At 48.2% G+C, this 20,436-nt stretch overlaps 1 protein-coding gene across 3 annotated transcripts in view; it reads right to left on the reverse strand.

Moving 5' to 3' along the window:
• The window catches only part of KLHDC10 (kelch domain containing 10), a 32,400-nt gene extending 14,924 nt beyond the window's left edge, over positions 1–17,476 (reverse strand). The window contains exons 1-2 of one of the 3 annotated variants that reach the window (XM_041001991.1): positions 17,219–17,476; positions 8,814–8,900 (exon numbers count right to left, since the gene is read on the reverse strand). In XM_041001991.1, coding sequence (XP_040857925.1) covers positions 8,814–8,900; positions 17,219–17,390 — 259 coding nt within the window. In that variant the 5' untranslated portion in view covers positions 17,391–17,476. Of the gene's footprint in view, positions 1–3,664; positions 10,466–17,218 lie in introns of those variants that run through there. The other 2 variants (XM_041001994.1, XM_041001992.1) reach the window with 2 other exon arrangements.
• Positions 17,477–20,436: the final 2,960 nt, after the last annotated feature.

The raw sequence follows: 20,436 nt of genomic DNA on the forward strand, positions 1-20,436 counted from the left end.
GAACAGTTTTCATCCAATTAAGAACTTTGCTAAGAAAAGCTTTTCTACAACTTATACCTGAAAGCCCTCTGAAGCTTAAATGACATCAACTCTCACTAACAATTACTTCAGGGCTAGTTTAGCCTAACAAGACAACATTTATATTATCTCCATCATGCTTACATCTTTTTACGCCAGGCTAGGCAAGCCTTGCATAGCTACAGATCCAAAGATGCTTAAACATCTCCTGGGTGAAACAAGGAGCTAATGCAGTTGCATCTATTTTTGTATGCTGTTAATGAATACTCAGGACAATGCTAGGTACCTGAAAAATACAGTGAAACATTTATAACCCACCTACTGAAAGGCCTTACCTGTTTACTTCAACAAAAGTCCCACTCTCCAGGCTACCTTATCAAACAAGAAATGAAAAGGAAAAACAGAGAATCCCTGAAACACTCCGTCCATCTTGCCAGTCCTCATCCATGCCTGCTTACTGCTCAAGGGCCAAGTCCTCTGCCCCATGTTTTACAGACTTCTCCTGCTGCCTGGTCTGATGTATCACTCACTGCCAGTTTACAATTGGTCTTTACTTGGAAAGGCCATCCTTCCTTTAATATTAGCTTTGTCTACTTCCCCTTCGACTCAGAAGTGCCTCCATCAAGTCTACCCTACGCAGCCCTGGGGCTCCTCCTTGTCAGAGGCACACTAATCAATTAGTAAGGCATACATGCACAGCCAACAAAATAATTGCATCACAACTATTTAAGCACAGCAGTGCATTAGGCAAACTCAAGTGGGCTGGCAAACTTGCTAGTGAGCTTAGGTCTCGTGAGTAGTGGCCTCAATTTCTCCTTTTGGACTCTTAAAATACAAAGGGTGGCACAGAGTGGAGCAAGGGCTCCTATGCATATCTAGGCTTGAATCCAGGTTCTCTCTGATCACGACCTGGAAGCAGTTGCTGACCCTCATTGAGTCTCAGCTCATCTGGAGGCAGGGACATTACTGCACCACTTCATACACCTGTTAGGTTAAAACAGGCTTGTTGGTTTACACACGGTCTGTCGAGCAATCTGAGGAAGAGGAGTGTGCATTAATGTCCCAAATCAAGCCGGGAGCCTATGGGAGGCACTGAACAAAGTTAGGATTCAACTAACTTGACATTTAACTTTTCTCTACTCATTTAATCAATTCGTATCTCTTTTTCAAATAGATGATAAACCCTTCAGGGGGCAATAGACCATGTGCAAGTTATTACCCTGTATGGGCCACAGACCCTCAGAGTGTTGGGGACACAGAATGGGTATTAAGAGTTTGTTGACTTTGAATTTCAGGTCAAGGAAGATGCTAACAGGGATAATCCAAACAGTGCGCAACTTGGACTGCTGCTAGTATATTTCAGAGACGATTTAGGGGACATGTGCTACAATGTGCAATGGTCTCTTTAAGACACAAATGCTTCGAAGAATGAGCAAGGCAAGTTTCAAGAAAAAAGCAGAGTGGCTGCATGTGCTTGATAGCAACTTGACAATCTCTTTCTGGTCTCTTGCTGTGTTGTCTGGCACCAACACATCAACGTGGCTGTTAGGCAACAAGAAAGCAGTGTTTCCTTGAGTTTTTACCAATTGTGCAGCATGGAAGGTGTTCTAGGTGTGTTACCAACTCTTCCTACACCGAACGGGACTCACCTAATTCCATCTTCAGGAGCTGGCAGCCTCACACTTCCCACTAGTTTACTCATCAAGTGCTGTGAGTCTAGTGCTGACAATCCCTACATCAGCCCTCTGCAGCCCATGAACTAGGCTGGCCAGGCAGGTGCAGTGGTCACCAGCCGCTGTGGGCACTGCAGCCCATGTAACTAGGCTGGCCAGGCAGGTGCAGTGGTCACCAGCCGCTGCAGGCACTGCAGCCCATGAACTAGGCTGGCCAGGCAGGTGCAGTGGTCACCAGCCGCTGTGGGTACTGCAGCCCATGAACTAGGCTGGCCAGGCAGGTGCAGTGGTCACCAGCCGCTGCAGGCACTGCAGCACTGTAAATGCGGCTGGCCAGGCAGGAATTGGTGTGAATTCTTAAAAATATATAATCTACATTGAAATGTAACAGAATAAGGTATTAAGTATACAATTCACTGCATTTTAACAAAACACGCACAGTAAGTATCACATTTTGTCAAATGCTTTTGCTATCAGGAAAATCAGATTTCTTCCTTTAAACCTACTAAAGTAGCAAACTAAATACACTGACAGATAAGCCCCGCCTGACCCTGATTCCTTCTAAGATTCTACCCCATCACACACAGCAGACCATGCTGTAATTTTTCCACTTTCCTGATTTCACTGAAATAATCTTTTCCCCTCATCATCCTATTACCCCTAAAACTTTCTGAAAAACAAGCTTTTCTTTTTCAACTGATATGAAGAATAAACTGTGTCTGGAAAAAAACCTGCTTATTAATGGTGGTTACCTCTGGCAAGAGGAATAAGCTGAGTGAAAATAAAAACAGCTTTTGCTTTTTTAACTCCTTTTTTAGTGAACTAGAATACAGGAATGCACATCAACAGAACTTAACAACTTACTACAAAGGGAACATGGAACTAGCACCCAAGTCCAGGAACAGCCCATCATATAACGTAGCAGCTGACAACATGTAACCGCAGTCCCCCTTGGTGATGTCAGCACGACTAACAACCTCGCTGTCCTCCCACGGTCACACTGCACGTAGGCATGGACCGGAAACCAACACTGTTCACTAGGCTTCATTTTGCGTGGACTGATGGTTATCTCCTTTCCCTGGGCTCTTTCACATCTATGTTTCCAAGATCCAGTCCACCTGGCCATGCTGGAGCTGGTCAATGCATTTTCAATGTGAAATGCAGTTTCCATGTCTAAACACACACAACCTGATCAGCATTCTAACGTCCAGAAACGGATGCTTGGATTGTTTGATCCGACTCTAAATGTTGCCATAAACATTTCTGTACCTGCTTTCAGGTGCACAGGGGCCCACACTTCTGTTGACTAAGTCTAAAAATGGCATTTCTGCGTTTTAATGCATAGAAATCTTTACTGGATAAAGCCAAAATGCTTTCAAAGCAGCTGAATCCACTTACACACCAGCAGTGTGGCCACAGCTGTGTGGATCTCGCTGCGGCCACTGCAGTCTTTTTAACTTAGCGTTTCTTGTGGATTTGCAGACGCAGCTCATGTCTCTAACAGGCATTTCTCTCATTCCTAATGAGGTTAAGCAGCTTTCTGTTTATCAGCCATCTGGATTTTTCCTTTTGGGAAATGCCTGCTCAAATCTCTTATACTTGACCATTCTTTTGTTAAGATATCCTTTAAAAATTGTTTGTATAAAGCTGTCATATATCCTTGGGAAGACAACCCTCACTTCTCATCCCAAGTGTATTCATATTATTTGAATACTCATTTTAATAAGTAGCTCCTACACTTGTAAGTTATGCAGAGTTCTAAGACTTTCAGTACTACATCTAAATTTCTAGAATGTTCTAAGTTGTACTAGTTTTTGTGCATATTATTCCTTCTTACATCTAAATCTTCCTCTTCATTACTTATTAGGAATCACTCTTCAATGAACTTTCTCAAAATGGGTAGACGTCACAAACTTTCAGATTTTACATTTTGATCCCTCATAAACATTAGTGAGCCTGGATATAGAATTTACCTTCAAAACAGTTTTCCCTCAGAACACTGAAAGCACTTCTCTTCCAGAGGGACAGGACGCACTGAGGCCAAGGCCGGTGTCTTCCTAGGGGACCTGCTGGAATCGTAAAGCAGCTCAGTGCTGTAGAGGAGGAGGCCTTGCGGTTGGGTTCTTTCTTTGAGCTGGAGAGTGTCATAGGTTTGTTTCTATGCTTTGTGTTTCTGCTTGGTCCTTGACACATATTTTATACTTGAAAACTCAGTCTTCACTACAGGAAATATTTCTCGTTTCTTTGTGTATTCTGTTGTCTGCTCTTTTCCCTCCAGAGCTACTGCAAAACAAACACTGGAGCATTCAGAGCTATTCTCAAAGCACAGATTCCCTTCTGTCTGCTTTACTCACTTTACGGTGGCCATTCCCTCTATTTCCATGAGATAAGCGGTCCCAAGGCTGTCTAATCGTCAACCCCACACTGAGTTTGTTTTTAGGAATCAACACTCAACAAAAACCACATCACCAGTTGCGACTTGCTTCTGCAAGCTGCTTTTAAACTTTGCGTCCAGTTCACTCAGCTTGGAGTACACTTCCTAAAACTCTCCCTCCCGCCTGACCGCAGTCCCCACCAGGGACCAGCGCGCTTGCTGCTACTGTCAGAGCTCCGCCAAGTCCAACTTCCCTCGGTGCTGGCCACCACGCACCTCAAAAGCACAGGGCTTCATGCTAGCAGCGTGACAGGCCTCTCAGCGCCTGGACTGTCCCCAGAACCTTCCGACAGGCCTGACAGTCTGCAGGAAGTGGGACGCCTCCTCCTGGAGGGTGAAGGCAGCACAGGGAGGGCGGGACCGGCCTCATGGCAAGCAGGCAGCTGCCGCGACATGCTGTGACTGCATATGGTTCATCCCCTACAGGTTCACGCGGCGGAAGCTGGGTCCCAGTATAATGTTACTGAGAGATGGTGGAGCCTATAGAGGGAGTGGGGGTGACTAAATACTGCCGTAAGGGTCATGCCCCTCTCAAGGGGCTGTGTTTTCTCAGGAATGTTTCAGTTGGAGGTTGGGTGAGTCACCCCGAGTGTGACCGACCAAAGCTTGTCAGTATCTCTGTGCAAACCCACTTCGCCTTCTGTTTTTCCACAATGGAATGGCACACCGTGAGGACCTCGCCAGGAGCTACACTTAACAGCTGATGTCACATTCACTAAGTTCACAACCGTGAGCTGCAACGCTTGTTTACAAAGCACCCAGACTTGGGAGTTTTGTAATAGCAACATTAGAAGGATGCAGACAGACAGTATGGCCCCTCTCTATACCCCATGCCTCCACAGGACACCCTTTCCGCCCTCCACGCAGCCCTCTTCATCCAACCTGCCGTGAGGTCCAGTGCCCAAGGCTCTGCTTATTGCCCGTCTCCAATCTCAGCCCGTGCCCACCGTGTCTGCCCGAACCTCCCTAAACATTCCCTGCCTCTACTTGAAAAACTTTATTCTGAGAACTAATGCCACTGCTCAAGCTCTTCGCATGGAGGGAGGGAGGGCATGGAGGGAGGGAGGGCGGGGAGTGAGCGACTCCCTGCCGCTTTCCTTGTCCCCAAAGCTGCTCCATTTTCTTCCACTTGCAGACTTTAGCTCGGAGTCTCAGGACAAAACACTAGGAGGAAACTATCCAACTCCTGTGGCCAGCAGCAGTACCTAACTGGACAGTACTGTATTCTGGGCTGGTTTCTCTATCAGAACAATTTCAACTGCTTTTCATAATCCTGGAATTCTTCAAAATTTCTACCACAGTAACAGCAAAAAGGATAACCACTAAGATGAATTCATATTGGTTACACGTGAAAACTGCTAAGTGGGCGCACACTCTCTCCTGAAGGTCACAGTCATTCTAGGAACCACGTATGGCAGGAACGAATCTGACTGTCCTGATTTTTACTGACTAGGAAACTGAAGCAAAAACACAAAACTAAAGAAACCATCACCGACAACAACCAAAATACACCCCAAAACCAGCAAGTTGCCCAGCATCACACACACTGGGCAAACAGCAAAGCTTGAATTCAGACTCTAGCAAGTCAGCTTCGTACCTCCTGGTTGTGTTTCTTGATGGAATTAAGACGTGCTACCATTTTCCATTTTCAGTGATATCTGAGAAACAGGGGAAGGTAAATGGGCATGTTCAGAGCACCGTTTCCTGGTGGGAAGCCGCCGTTTGCACTATTACAGTATTGTGTCCATCACACCCCTTCAATAATTCATCAGTTCCCTCTCACTGCCTCCAGAGAGAAGCTGAGCACACCAGCACTTTTTAATCCTGCCCGATTCCTTGACTGTGGCTTCTCAATAATTCCATCCAACTCAAATGCGTGTATCTGCCACACACCGGAGGGGAATGCAGTGAAAGGCTCTCTCCTCCTCGCCCAGGCCTCGCAGAGCTTACAATCTAATGGAACACTGGGCCAAGCCGACAAGTGACTAATGCTAACCGTTGTGACCCAGGCAGGCACTCAGAAGGTTCTTCCAGAACCAAGAGGAGACAGGCCTGCCAAGCAAGTCTCCCTGAACATGACCAATCATTCAAGAACAAACAAGAAAGAGGTCTGCCAGGGAGATGTCCCTGAAAATCACTTTGAAACTGTTAGATGATAAGCTATTACTTTGAAAAAATAAATTTACCATCTTTTCCCTAAAACCACCGCTCATCCACACACCTGCTGCTGCTCCACACGGGAAGTCAGGTCTAACTCCTGTCTCATCAGTCATCAAGTGTTTTCAAAATCCACTTCATATTTCCAATCAGCTGCCTATTTTTCATTCCTAGGACAACTACCTACCTTTCAACCTCTAACATTTCTCAGCTTGCTAATTATAATAATCTCCTAACCAGTTTTTCAGTTAAATCTCCTTGCCAATTAGAGATGTGATCCTGAAGATCCCCTAGGCATGGGGACCACCTGGCCAGTTCCAGCTTCTTCTGTCACCTCATCCCTAACATCCTCAATCCCTACGACCTCCAAGGGCAATGCATCCTTTTGCCATCTCCATGCGTCTGCCCCAGCTGCTCGGTCGCCAGGCCTCCTTGCCATCAGCTCCTCAGCTCACAGACACTCCTTTCTCATCCTTCTCCCAGCAAATTGAGTTGGGCAGCTCCCCATGAGCTCCCCTGTCACACTACTCCACCAGGACCCTCATCACAAAGAATTATGGTCAAGTTATTCTGCAACTGGCTGTTTGCCTCATTACCTAAGATGCAGACCATCTCACTAGCACAGTGCCTGGCATATAGGAAACAATCAATAAATAGCAAAAGAATGGAAGAATGAACAAACAAACCAAGCCAGTGTAGAAGTTGATGAGACAACCAAAGGAGATGATATGAAGAGGACCAGAACATGGAGGCACACCCATCTTGAGTGACAGGAGGAAAGAAGGCCACGGAGGCACAGACTGGACAAGCAGAGGCAGGAGGAAAACATGCAGCATTGCAGAGCACAGCAGTGCAAAGGAAGGGGGAATTAACGACAGGCGTCCAGGGCATCCTACAGCACTGGGAGCCGAGTCAGGCCAGAGCCGCACAGGAGACAGCTGGATGGGCACTGCCGGGCCAGTATGCGCGCGGCCGGCCCTCCTCACCCTGGGACCAGCTCGCTCAGCCCGCGTGTGAGCCAGTGCATGGGACTTACCTGCGCAATCTTTTTCCCCCACAATTAAAACTAAAAACAGACTCTATAAAACAAAATAAAATCCCACCATCTAGATATAACCAATTATTTTACTATTTCCTTGGTTTGTTGTTTGTACTTTTACATAACAATTAAGTATCCCACTGAAATAATTTAATTATATTTGGTGAACATTGAACAGTAAATCTTAATTTGTGTTTTATTCAAAGTTAGGTTTCTCATTGTAAATTAATAAATCAGATTCTAATTTATAAATGAAGAATTTTAATTGTCTGCTTGGCCACACACATGCTTTTTTGGATCTGGGGGGGACTTTCTTTATCTTTCTATCTTTCTTTCTTTTTTGTCACATAAAACTATCTCTTAATTTTTATCAATACAATGTGCCCCGCTGAAACCGTCTCGGCTGCGGCCTGATGTCACTCTGTGTGCCGCGCTGGCAGCGAGAGTGGGTCAGGCACCAGACGCAGACACAGCTGCATCAGCTACAGGGTTTTTAATCGAGGTTTTACAAATTTCTTCTTCAGTTAAAATTAGGTATATTGGCTTATGAATTAACACCGTCTAAATTGCAATGTGAAGCATGCTTTCTTGATAACGTAATACGCACAATGACAATGTGGACCAAAGTTTTCAACTTTCTCCTCACAGTTCCTTTTCTCAGTTTAGGATATGTTTGAATCTGAGAACTCCAAAGTGAAAGGAACCCACGATTTTTAAAGTAAGAATGGCTCGGTCAAAGGGCATGAAACCTGTCAGGTTTTTGATACTGGACTCAGAAACTCTGTAACTTCCACTTCCCTCACACAGGTTTACCTTGCTTTCCTCGACAATGACCAGCCACACGTTGAGTCCTTACCTGCTTACCACGTGCATGTCTTCGTGCTTAAACGGTCATGCTTTAACAGGAGCAGACATCAATATTTGCCCTTGTTTAATGTGTTTCTGTTTTGCAAATTCATTACTTACAATGTTTTACCTATTCTAGGGGATATTTGCTTCTAACCTATTGATTCATAAGAGCTCTTTATATATTCATGAAATTAAACACCCGTTACAAACATTCTATTGTTTATTTATCTGTTTTATTTGCAGCATTTGACATAAAAAGCTTTTTATTTTATACCATTACATATATTTTTAATTTCTTCCTTACAATCACATTTAGAAAATTCTTACCACATCCATGGTTTACAAGTTCCTCACTCACAGGTCTTTGTGCTAAGGCTAGGACGGGATGCCGATGACAGCAATGGGGTGACCATTTCCACCATCTCATACACACTAGGGGGTTCCAACTCCCCAGAACTTGCAACCTCAATTCCAACAACAGTCAACATGAAACAGATACTTAAAATTAAGTTCTGGACTTTGATCGCCCCAATTTTAGCTGCCTCCATAATCTTAAGAAACCAGAGTTTAAAAGTTTAGAAAATCCATTCAAAGCTCTCTGTAACCCACACGCAGCACAGATCTCTTGCTAGTTGTCACCCACCTCTCAAAAACCTGTTAGGGATCCTTATGATGGGACAGGACTGAATGAAGCGCCTCCTAACTGGGTCCCATCGTATTTTCTTCTTACCTGTTACCACAATTATCAGCAGTAAGTCAGACACATACAACACATGGCAAATGCTACATACTTACTTTAGTTATAAAGACAGAAAAAACAGGAAACAAAACAACACTTGAATACAGAAGGAGGTGACAAAGTGGCAATTAACTATTTGGGAAGTAAAAAAAATTAAATTAATATATAAGCAGTGATGACATTTTAACTGTTAAAACCAAAATAACTCAAAAGTTCACATCCAATTTTATGTACTTTTTTTGGAATTTGATTCAATAATATATACACTCAATAATCACCAATGCCATCTTGTGGCAAAAATTCACCAAGAGTTCTAGAAACACATTTTTAAAATGCTGACATTTTAAAGTCAATGAGTATGAAAAAAGGCGCTCTCCAGAACCAACTGGGCAGATCATGGACCCCTGTTGTGTTAAAAATCTACTAGCCTTCTTTCATTAGTTATACAGTTAACAGGATAAACCAATGAATACCATTTAAATAGGAAATAAGCTGGATTTCCTATTCCTAAAATTCTAGGGTAGCAACCAGATAAAACAATTAATATTGTAGCACTTCTGTAGGTAGAGGGAGTTCATGAACCTTCCCAGTTTCAAACTGGCCCCATGTTAACCTCAACTAAAGTCTGTTATAAACTAGAAGAAAAAATGTAATCAATTTATAAAATGTTTAAGTGCAATCACTTTTTCTCTTCATGACTCTTTGGCAGCTCCCAAAGGCAGTTCTGACACTAAAATAAAACCATTTACAGGGCTTCCGCAGACACTGCTTTCTGTGATCCTATCACAGTCCTCTACAGATGCAACAGTCACTGCATCACGCACCTGCCATGCCTGGACCGCTCAGCATCACGCACCTGCCATGCCTGGACCACTTAGCGAGGCTCTAAAGTCGGAGAATGCTGTGACTCCTTCCGAGAGCTCACAGGCACGTGTGCAAACACTCATTACATCACAGTGAAGGAACTGTGCCGGGCCGATAAAAATACTTTGAAGAAGATAGAATCAACATAAGCCTTCTGACATCACCTGCCCTTCTGCTACAACACACTTACCCTGTCTCCAATGCCCAGGAAGCATCAGTCTCATGTCAGGCAATGGGCACTATATTTAGATATTCACCATCATGGACTAGTCCACCTGCTGCAGACCTTGTACAGATCCACGATCTGTCTGATGAAATGGCATTGCTTTCACGTGTGTTCTTAATGCCGTGGACAAAGCAGATTCACGAGCAAAGTGAAATGTTTTTTACCTTGCAGGAAGGTTTACCTTTTCATCCCCTGAGTCTTTTAAACCAGTGATTCCCAAATGGGAGTCAACAGACCATTGCTGTGCTAAGGCAGAGAGCCAACAGGCCGACACAGAAGAAGGAAAATATGGACAAGGTAGTAGATTCTTCAAAGAACAAAAATATTCTATTCAAAGCCTTTTTTAAAAAAATAAGATCTGAATATCTTGTTGCTACATATTCTTTATGAGATGGTAGGATAGGAAATAGTAGTTGGCTTTGCTTCTTAATACCCTTTCATGAAAAACAGAAAATTTAAAAGCCTAGATCTAGGGCCCGGCACGGTGGCGCAAGTGGTTAAAGGTCCTTGCCTTGCACGCCCGGGATCCCATATGGGCGCCGGTTCTAATCCCGGCAGCCCCGCTTCCCTTCCAGCTCCCTGCCTGTGGCCTGGGAAGGCAGTCGAGGACGGCCCAAAGCTTTGGGAACCTGCACCTGCGTGGGAGACCCGGAAGAGGCTCCTGGCTTCGGATTGGCATAGCATCGGCTGTTGCGCTCACTTGGGGAGTGAATCATCGGACGGAAGATCTTCCTCTCTGTCTCTCCTCTCTGTATATCTGCCTTTCCAATAAAAGGACAGAACAGGTCAATCAACCACCTCGGCCATATGTTGGCAGCGAAATACTGGAAAAACGGAGACTCCAAGAAGGACTAAGTCAATCAGTGGCTCCTTCAACAACTTCATTGCACTTGGAGCAGCGAGATTGGCAGCAATTCATAACTGGTGACCTATCAAAACCACTTGAGCAAGACCCTCAGAGCATGCCCCGCATCAGGGACCTGGGGTGGGTGGGAGACTGGCTGGGGCTTCTCCTTCAATATCCCCCTTTACCTCAGATACATGAAGCAAACAATACAGAAATAATAGTCTTACCCACTTTCCTATAGCCCTTGAACCTTTTTATCCTAATTAACTATGTAAAGATTGCCAAAAGTATAATTAAAAAAAACGGAAAAAGAAAAAAAAAAGGAAGTCCAAGAGATCCAAGGGTGAGCAGGAGCTCCTGGGAGCAGGACTTCATCCGGCTACCCCAGCCTCTACCGCAGGAGACCTTGCTAGAAACATCTCCAGGACCCGTTGCAGGACCCGTCTAACAGCTAAAGTCCTCGCCTTGAACATTCCGGGATCCCATATGGGCAATGGTTCATATCCTGGCAGCTCCACTACCATCCAGCTCCCTGCTTGTGGCCTGGGAAAGCAGTCGAGGACGGCCCAAAGCCTTGGGACCCTGCACCCGCATGGGAGACCTGGGAGACCCAGAAGAAGCTCCTGGCTCTTGGCTTCGAATCAGAGCAGCATTGACCACTGCGGTCACTTGGGGAGTGAATCATCGGACGGAAGACTTTCCTCTCTGTCTCTCCTTTTCTCTCTATATATCTGACTTTGCAATAAAAATAAATAAATCTTTTTTTTAAAAAAAGGAAAAAAAATGTCTAGACAAACTGCACAGGCTGAAGACCATGAGGTAAGCACTGGGTCAGGAAGGCAGAGCTCAGCAGGAGTTCCTGAGCAGAGCAGGAGAGGTCGAGCAAGGTCACCACAGACTGACAGGAAGAGGAAACCACAGCAGCAACAGGACCTAGCCTTTATCAAAGTTCAGCTGTCAAGAAGTAAACTAGGTCACAGCTGGAAACAATTCCCCGAAAGCAAAGGAGAGACAGCCCACCACAAACACGTGCAAATACAAGCCAGCCCCGAGAGTTCAACATTTAAATACAGAACAGTCTTGACGCAAGTTCCAGCTCCGACAGCGATGCGCAATTATTTACGTTGTATTAAATAAAAAATAACTCACTAAGGACTAAAAGGAAAGCGAAATAGCAAAATGTTGATATAATTGTCTTTAAGTCGAGTGACCGTAAATGGTTTTCTCCTTATTTCAATATCTTCACATTTTCCAGTTTCAATAATGAGCCTGCTTTCCTTCTAAGGGGAGAAAGCGAGTGGAGGCAAGCTTTATCGAATAAATAAAAGGCAGAAAAGACTTAGAAGAGATCCCAATTCAAGTACGACAAATACCATGAGCTGGCATTATGGCGCAGCGGGTGAAGCTTCCCCTGCCAAGGCGGTACCCAAGCAACATCCCATATGGACACTGGTTCAAGTCCCGGCTGATTCACTTGTACTCCAACTCCCTAACAATAGGAGAACAGAGGCAGATGGTGCAAACACTCGGGTCCCTTGCCACTTATGTGGGAGATCCTAATGGCGCACCAGGCACCTGGCTTCTACCTGGCCCACTGCGGGTCTTCACAGCCACTGGGGGGTGAACCAACAGACAGACTCTTTATCTGTCTGGAACTTTGCCTTTCAAAAAACAAAAATATAAACAAAAAAACGAAATACTTGGGCCTGGCACTGTGGCCTAGTGGCTAAAGTCATAGCCCTGAACGCGCCGGGATCCCATATGAGCACTGGCTCTAATCCTGGCAGCTCCACTTCCCATCCAGCTCCCTGCCTGTGGCCTGGGAAAGCAGTAGAGGACGGCCCAAAGCCTTGGGACCCTGTACCTGCTTGGGAGACCCAGAAGCTCCTGGCCCCAGATCGGCTCAACAGACAGAAGATCTTTCTCTCTGTATCTCCTTTTGTCTGTAAATCTACTTTTCCAATAAAAATAAATAAGTCTTTCCTTTAAAAAATGTCCACACTTCAAAAGTAATTTACAGATTCAATGAGATCTCAATTGAAATACTTCTAACCTTCTCAGCCCTAAATGCTAAATGCATAGGAGACACAGAGGCCCCAAATAGCTAGAGCAATCCTAAACACCAAAAACCAATCTGGAGACACCATCGAGCCAGACTTTAAAACGCACTAGAGGGCCGCTGCGCTCCAAGCAGCCTGGTGCTGGTGCAAAAGCAGATGTGAAGAACAACGGAACGGAACAGCAACTCCAGATATAAACCCATGCATCTACAGCCAACTAATTTTGACAAGCGAACCAAAATCAATCGAGGGAGATAAGATGGTCTCTTCAACAAATACTGATATAAAATTCCTTACAGAATATGAAATATCACAACAGACAAATGAACAACATAAACAAAAATATAATCAGATACTATAAAGGAAGCAAATATGGCTCACACCTATTTGAAAAAATACATAAGAAAAATACTCCCATAATTTCAGAATCTTAAAACAGTCTGACGCCCCATGTTGGACCAAAGAGACATGGGGTCACCAGCACTGCCAAGTCCACAGGAAAGATGGCCTGTGTGGTCTCCACAGAGGGCAGGTGGACAGTGTCCACCAAATGTAGCCGGTGCCTGTCGTCTTAGCAGCAATTCCACTAGGAATGTATCCTCAGCCAGAGCCGCATCTGTGTAACAGTGTAAGGTATAAGTTCCTCTGTGTAACAATGTAACATACATGCTCACTGCATCACAAGGTGGTAAACACGTCACTCCCTGGGTGTACTTATGTGCCAGGGACAGAGTACACAGCTCCAATCCACCCGGCTGCTTCCCCGTGACCACAATGGCTGGGCCAAGCAGGAGCACAGTCCCTGTGTCCCACAGGAGCATCGCCTGTCCCCGCTGCCACCCGCGGGGTCTTTGTGAGCAGGAGGTGGGAGTCAGGAACAGAGCAAGAGATGCCGGGCTGGCTCCCTTGGCCTGACGCCCTCACCCACACGCATTTCTCTGGAGGGAGCAGGCCTGGCTCACTGGCTGCTTCGGGGGAGAGGCCAGCAGCAGGGGCTCCTCTATACCGCCTGCATTCTACACACACTGCTTATTTTAAAACTGTAAGACATGATTTGCACCCAGCTTTATCAGTTGTTAAAAGTATCGCCAGCATCTATATTATACAGCAAGCACACCTGCTGTTCTCCCAGGAATGCCTCTCTAAGGAAGCTCACCCCAGGGAAGCCACAGCCCTAACTCAACCTCACCTCCCCAGCTGCTGTGCTCGGAGGTGCCCTCAGCATCCCTAACCTGGACATTGCACTGCTGCCAGCTTTAACTGGGGGACAGGCGCCAGGAGCTGGTGAAGATCCAGGACCAAGCCACTGTGACTGCCAGCTTAGTGAGCACTACAGGTTAAAACACCACACAGGCACACAGCTGCTCAAGGCTTCCAAGACCTAGGTGTCTGCAGGCTGAAGAACTCAGCTGCACCTCTGGGCAGGGTCAACACACGGCAGGACACCAAAGACACAACGCCAACACACTCAGAACTTAAAAATACACTTGGTATACACACGCACTTGATACGTATCAAGAACACTAAACCAGGGCGTGCTGCAACGGCTCAGCGCCTTGCACGCACCGCATCCCTAATGGGCACCAGTTCAAATCCTGCCTGCTCCACTTCCCACCCAGCTTCCTGCTTGTGATCTGGGAAGGCAGTCAAGGACGGTCCAAAGCCTTGGGACTCTGCACCCGCGTGTGAGACCCAGAGAAGCTACAAGCTCCTGGCTTCAGGTTGGCTCAGTTCCAGCCAATGAGGCCACTTGGGGAGTGAACCAGCGGATGGAAGATCTTTCTCCGTCTCTCCTTTTCTCTGTGAATCTGACTATCCAATAAAAATAAGTAAATCTAAAAAAAAACAAGCCTATTGCGGAATCACATACAAATGACAAGTGGAGAAGCATTTTAGGAGGGCGCGCAGAGAGCACCGCCAAGTCAGAATGGCCAGAGAACACTCCTGGAACAGCATGCCTGAGCAGAGAGCCCAGGGCGAGAGCAGCACCCCAGAGCACAGCAGAGGGGAGAGCACATTCCCGGACCACGGAAGAGCAAGTGTGAGGATGCCTCAGAGCTAAAACCAACCCAAGGGTGAGCACACACCACTGGGGGATCGGGTGGTCAGAGGGGTCAGAGCCCCTGCGCCTATAGGTCACGGTGAGGATTTCTGCCTACCCTAAGAGCAGCAACACACACACGGAAAATGTCTGTGCAGGAATGAGTACAAATGTGTGCTTGTAAAAAGATTACTGTTGAGCCCGGTGCGGTGGCACAAGTGGTTAAGGTCCTTGCCTTGCACGCCCGGGATCCCATATGGGCACCGGTTCTAATCCCAGCGGCCCCGTTTCCCATCCAGCTCCCTGCCTGTGGCCTGGGAAGGCAGTCGAGGACGGCCCAAAGCTTTGGGACCCTGCACCCGCGTGGGAGACCTGGAAGAGGCTCCTGGCTTTGGATTGGCATAGCATCGGCTGTTGCGCTCACTTGGGGAGTGAATCATTGGACAGAAGATCTTCCTCTCTATCTCTCCTCTCTGTATATCCGCCTTTCCAATAAAAATAAAATAAATGTTAAGAAAAAAAGATTACTGTCCCTAGGGATCAGAAAGCAAGAGAAACCCCAGAAGACTGTTTTTACAAAACTTGCTACAGAAGCTCCAAGTGAGCGACGATGGTGGGCAGGGGAGAGCTCACACCCAGGAGAGGTGAGCGCTCCCCACTGAAGCATGGGACGCCGCCCTCGGACAGGACATCTGGGAAAACTAAGCTGCTGCCCGGGGCCGCAGGCAGGGTCGAATGCAGAAACAAAGGGTTCTTGGTGCTCGAAATTGGGGATTCTTGGTAGAGAGGATGAAAAATAGGAAATGAGGTCAGGGGTCAATGGAGAAAGTTAGCTGCCTTAAAAAAAAACTTTAAAAAAAAAGACCTGGGCATTCCTATTCTTCCCTGGCAAATAAAATCCTTTTTCCAAATCTCAAAATAGAAAGAAAAGAATCTTAAACTACAAGGCCTGGGAGACTCAACAACTGATATGAAAGAATCCCAAGGTCTTGATTGCATGCCAGGTCTCCCCGTTTGGACGGTGAGGAAAAGACCCAGGAACACCCATGTGGGGACAGAGCAACGGCGTATCAGCAGGACGCTGACGCTCCATCTCGGGAATTCTACAGCTGAGGCGAATTTTATCTTCACTTCTGGACAAATGGCTGTTCGGGCCTCGTGTGCTAAGGGAATGCAGAAAGAGCACCACACCTAAGCACCCACAGCCAGAAAGCCTGGCCTGCCATCCGGTGGTGGCGGCGAGGAAGTGCCCGAACCCTCCAGACCCAGGAATGGTGCTCGCTAACACGCTGGCCGCCCAAGCGGGCAGCGCACAAAAAAGTGCTGGGTATTGATCTCGGATCAGAAACAAAGATTTCTTCCCCCTCCCACGCCGCTTTCATGTTAACAATCATGTGTTTAGCAGTTTTAGGAGGTCCAGTCGAACCAGATGATCCGAAACCCAACTCGTGCTAATGACACAGTCGACAACTTCCGAATGCCTCCATTTAACTTCAGTGGCACACACATCAACAACCCGATCACAGACGTGCAAACATCCCCTTCGTCGCCTTCAAAAGAACCACATGATTTTTGGAGCACTTAAAAACACAAGGCACGGCATTAAGCGCCGAGAAAATCCACCACGTTCTCAGAGTCAATGGGCAAACAAAGAGATCGCTGATACAGGGAATTCAGCACTGCTCACCAAAACAAAACCCAGGACGCGGTGAGGCACGCGTCCGTGCTGACAGCGCTCTCCGCGGCAAGCGTCGCTGCCCAGTGTCATGTAGCCGCCTGGCATGACTGCACCGAAGGGCCAGGCAAGTGTGCGCACAAAAACATAAAGACAGGGCGACCTAACACGGGAAACAGCTGCACCGGCTCGGGTTCCCAGCTCTGAGGTTGCAGGCGTGCACTTGACCGCCGTCTCTGCCGGGTCAATGTCCACTCGAGACATTCCAAAATACGGGATCGACTCGATCCGTGTCCCCTAAACCCTCTGGGGTGCTCTGTCCCACACCCTCCCCTCCACCAACAACGCCCCCGCCCCCCCTTTCTTTCCTGTCAGAATGCTTCACTCTTGGGAAACTAGGGTGGTTTTTACAAAATCGTTTCCTGGAAAGCTCTGGGGGCGGGGAGAGGGGAGCCGGGGTCAGATCCCGCAGCCCGGCCGCGCAGCGCCCCGTCCTTCTCCGAGCTCAGGGAGCAATCGGGGGCCGGGGCGTGCGGGGCCGCCTCCTCCGCGGGCTCGTCCCGGCCGGGGTCCCCGCCCCGAGCCCCGACACTCACCTGGCAGGTGCGGCCGCCCGGAGAGCTGCACGAAGCGGTTGAGCTGGCCAGCGCCCCGACCCCCGCCGACCCCGCTGCCCCCGCCGCCCCCGCTGCCCCCGCCGCCCCCGCCGGCCGCGCCGCCGCCTCCTCCCCGCCGGCGGTTCCTGTCCCAGCCCTGCGCGGCCGACATGACGGCCCCGGTCCCGGCAGCCCCTGACCTGGCAGGCACCGGCGGAGCCTCCTTCCTGGGCTCCTCTAGAGACCCGGAGACAGGGGGAAGGGAGGGCAGGAGAGCCGGCCAATGGCTGCGCGCCTTGCTGAGAGCCGACCAATGGACAGGCGTCTTCTTGGGTCGTGGCGGGAGGCGGGGAGAGACGTGGTAACCATAGCTAAGCCTAAAAAAAAAAAAAAAAGTGGAGAGGGGAGTCGGGGGAGAGGCAGGCAGAAGCAGCCACTCTCCGCTCGCCTCGAGCGAGCCCGCCGAGGGCTCAGGCCGGCCGGTCGCAGGCCGAGCCCTGCCAGGCTGGCGGGCTTGGTGGGAACGTGGCCGCCGGAAGCGGCTCAGGCTCGGAGGAAGTGTGAGGGACGCCTGTCCCCTGCACGCGGCGGGCCACCGCGTCCTCGCTGGCCACACAGAGGGCTCGCCTGTGGGCGCTGGGGAAATGGAGGGCTCCGCCAAGCCCCCGTGTGAGCAGCTTAGTCCTGGGCTTGGTTCGTTGTGTTTCAGCCTGCCGGGGCCAACCATCAGTTCTTAAAGCGGGTTGACGCAGTGAGAACACCTTCCGCCTCACCAATCAACACACAGTATATACAATGTGATCACTACAAAGCAGCAAACCCCGATGGAAAGCAGCTCCGCCTTATTTGGGACCGGGTGCCCGTACCGGAGATCGAGGTCAAAGAAAACCTGCATGTGCACATTCGAAAGTCCTGCTGCTCAGAAACTGACCAGGAAATTTGCCTTTGAACTTCACGGGGCAGGGAGGGGCAAATGGAAAGACACACAGAGTCCACTGCTGTGTGTTGGTCAGAAGGGATTCCAGGCAGGGCGCGATGGCTCAGATGGCTAAATCATCCCCTCCTTGAACGCGCCAGGACCCCATACAGGTGCTGGATCGTGTCCCCCCACTTCCCATCCAGCGCCCTGCTTGTGGCCTGCGAGAGCATAGAGGACGGCCGAAGCCTTGGGACCCTGCACCTGCGTGGGAGGCCTGGAGGAAGCTCCTGGCTCCTGGCTTCGGATCAGCTCAACTTTGGCTGTTGCAGCCATTTAGGGACCAAAGCAGCAGATGCCAAGATCTTTCTCTGTCTCTCCCTCTCTCTGTAAATTTGCCTTTCTAATAAAAATGAAAAGTTTTTAAAAAGTAAAAAAAGAGAGAGAAAAGGGATTTCAGTTCCTAACAGAAAAGGAGGAGTCCTTTGTGTCTTAGAGCTGATCCAGTATTTTAATGGGCATTTTTTTCCCCTAGAATGCTTCATTTAGGAGAATCTTAGATGTGGAAGAGAAAAGAGAAAAACTCCTAAAATGAAGGACACACTTCACATTGCTAGTGGCGCCAGCTCTGCCCTGATTGTAGGCTTGGAGAGGGTCTGCTGTTACTGTTTAGATTTTGTTAAAGAGCTATTAAGAGGGAAAAACAACAACAACAACAATTAAAAAAAAAAAAAAAAACACATCTTTCATCCATTAGCTCACTCCCCAAATGGCTGCAAAAACCCAAAAGGGCCAGATGGAAGCCAGGGTCTGCAGGGTGGGTGGCACGGCCCCACGCCCTTGGGCTGCCCACGACAGCTTTCCCAGGCACATTGCAGGGAGCCGGCTTGAAGTGGGGCAGCTGGGATACCAGGAGCACAGGCTGTGGCTCCCCCTGCTGCTCCACAGCCCCTGCAGAGACGCTTTCACGGCTGAGCAGCACAGCACACAGCCCACGAAAATATTTGAAACCCAGAACAAGAAAGGATGCTTTTAACATTTAGAAACCAAAATTAGGAAAGGCAGAAGTTTTTCCGGACTCTAGCATTGAGTAACAAAGTACTAGGTGAGGAAATTTTTTGTCTTTTTAAAAGTGTTCCAAGCAAGGAGAGAATATTTTGCAATACAAATGAATTCAGAATCTACCAGTGAACATTTTTTAAAAAGATTTATTTGGACCTGGTGCGGTGGCCTAGCAGCTAAAGTCCTTGGCAGGAGCAGCCTGACCTGCAGTGGGCACAGGCACGAAGGGCCAAGCCTGAGCAGGCACTGACCAGCGGGACACTGTTACCAACGGGTGCCAGCGGCAGGCCCTGGAGGATGCCAGGGCCAACCCCGAGATGCTCAAGAGCATGGGCCAGGTGCCAAGGCTAAGAGGGCTGCCCACGACAGCATGGACACGCATGAGGCCACTGCATCAGTGCAGGACACAGCCAACTGGCAGGAACTCGCAGAGGGCACTGCCGCAGCTATTTCCAAACCTGTAGAACAGTGTGACAAGGATGAATGTGTGGCTGAATTAGGAGAGAAGAGCCGAGCAAGAATGTGCTGGAAATCAGCAGACCCGAAACAGAGCCTCCTCTTTCCTTCTAGAGCCTTCCTGTGGAAACCGAGGAGGAGGAGGAGGGTGACATGAAGGAACTGGGTGCACCAGGTCTGGATCCAAGCATCTGGTAGGACGAGACTCTGGTGGCCTGCCTGGTGGGCAAGTATGCACGTGCGTGTGTGCACAGGGCAGGTGGCCCCGGTGGCACTCCAGCTCTGCAGGGCCCCTCACTGCTCGCTCTCTGCGATGGCCTGCGTGCCCCTGGCCATATGAGGGGCGAGGAGGAGGGTGGGCAGTGCCTGCTGTTTACAACGTCCGGTCTCTGTGCAGAGGGTGGAGCATGTGCAGTAAGTTGAGCTGGGATCTAGCCACTTCCCTTGAAGTCCAATGACTCACTGCGCATCTCTGTGCGATCAGTGATGGCAGACCAGTCTGCTTAAAAAAAGTCACCAGCTGACGGAAGATCTTTCTCTCTGTCTCTCCTTCTTTATGACATCTCCTTTCCAATAAAAATATATTCAGACTAAATTATGGCTTGCCTATAAAGTTTCTTTTAGTACAATTTTTTTAAAAATTAATACATAACTTTAAAATATATTTATTTATTTGAAAGACAGAGCTACCACAGAGAATGCGAGCTCTCTTTGCGGTCCATCCCCAGATGGCCACAGCAACAGGAGCTGGGCTGAGCCACAGCCAGGAGCCAGGAGCTTCTTC

Source organism: Ochotona curzoniae, unplaced genomic scaffold (assembly GCF_017591425.1).
Source record: "Ochotona curzoniae isolate NIBS_2020 unplaced genomic scaffold, NIBS_Ocur_1.0 scaffold_2476, whole genome shotgun sequence".
NCBI classification, from domain to species: Eukaryota; Metazoa; Chordata; class Mammalia; order Lagomorpha; family Ochotonidae; genus Ochotona; species Ochotona curzoniae.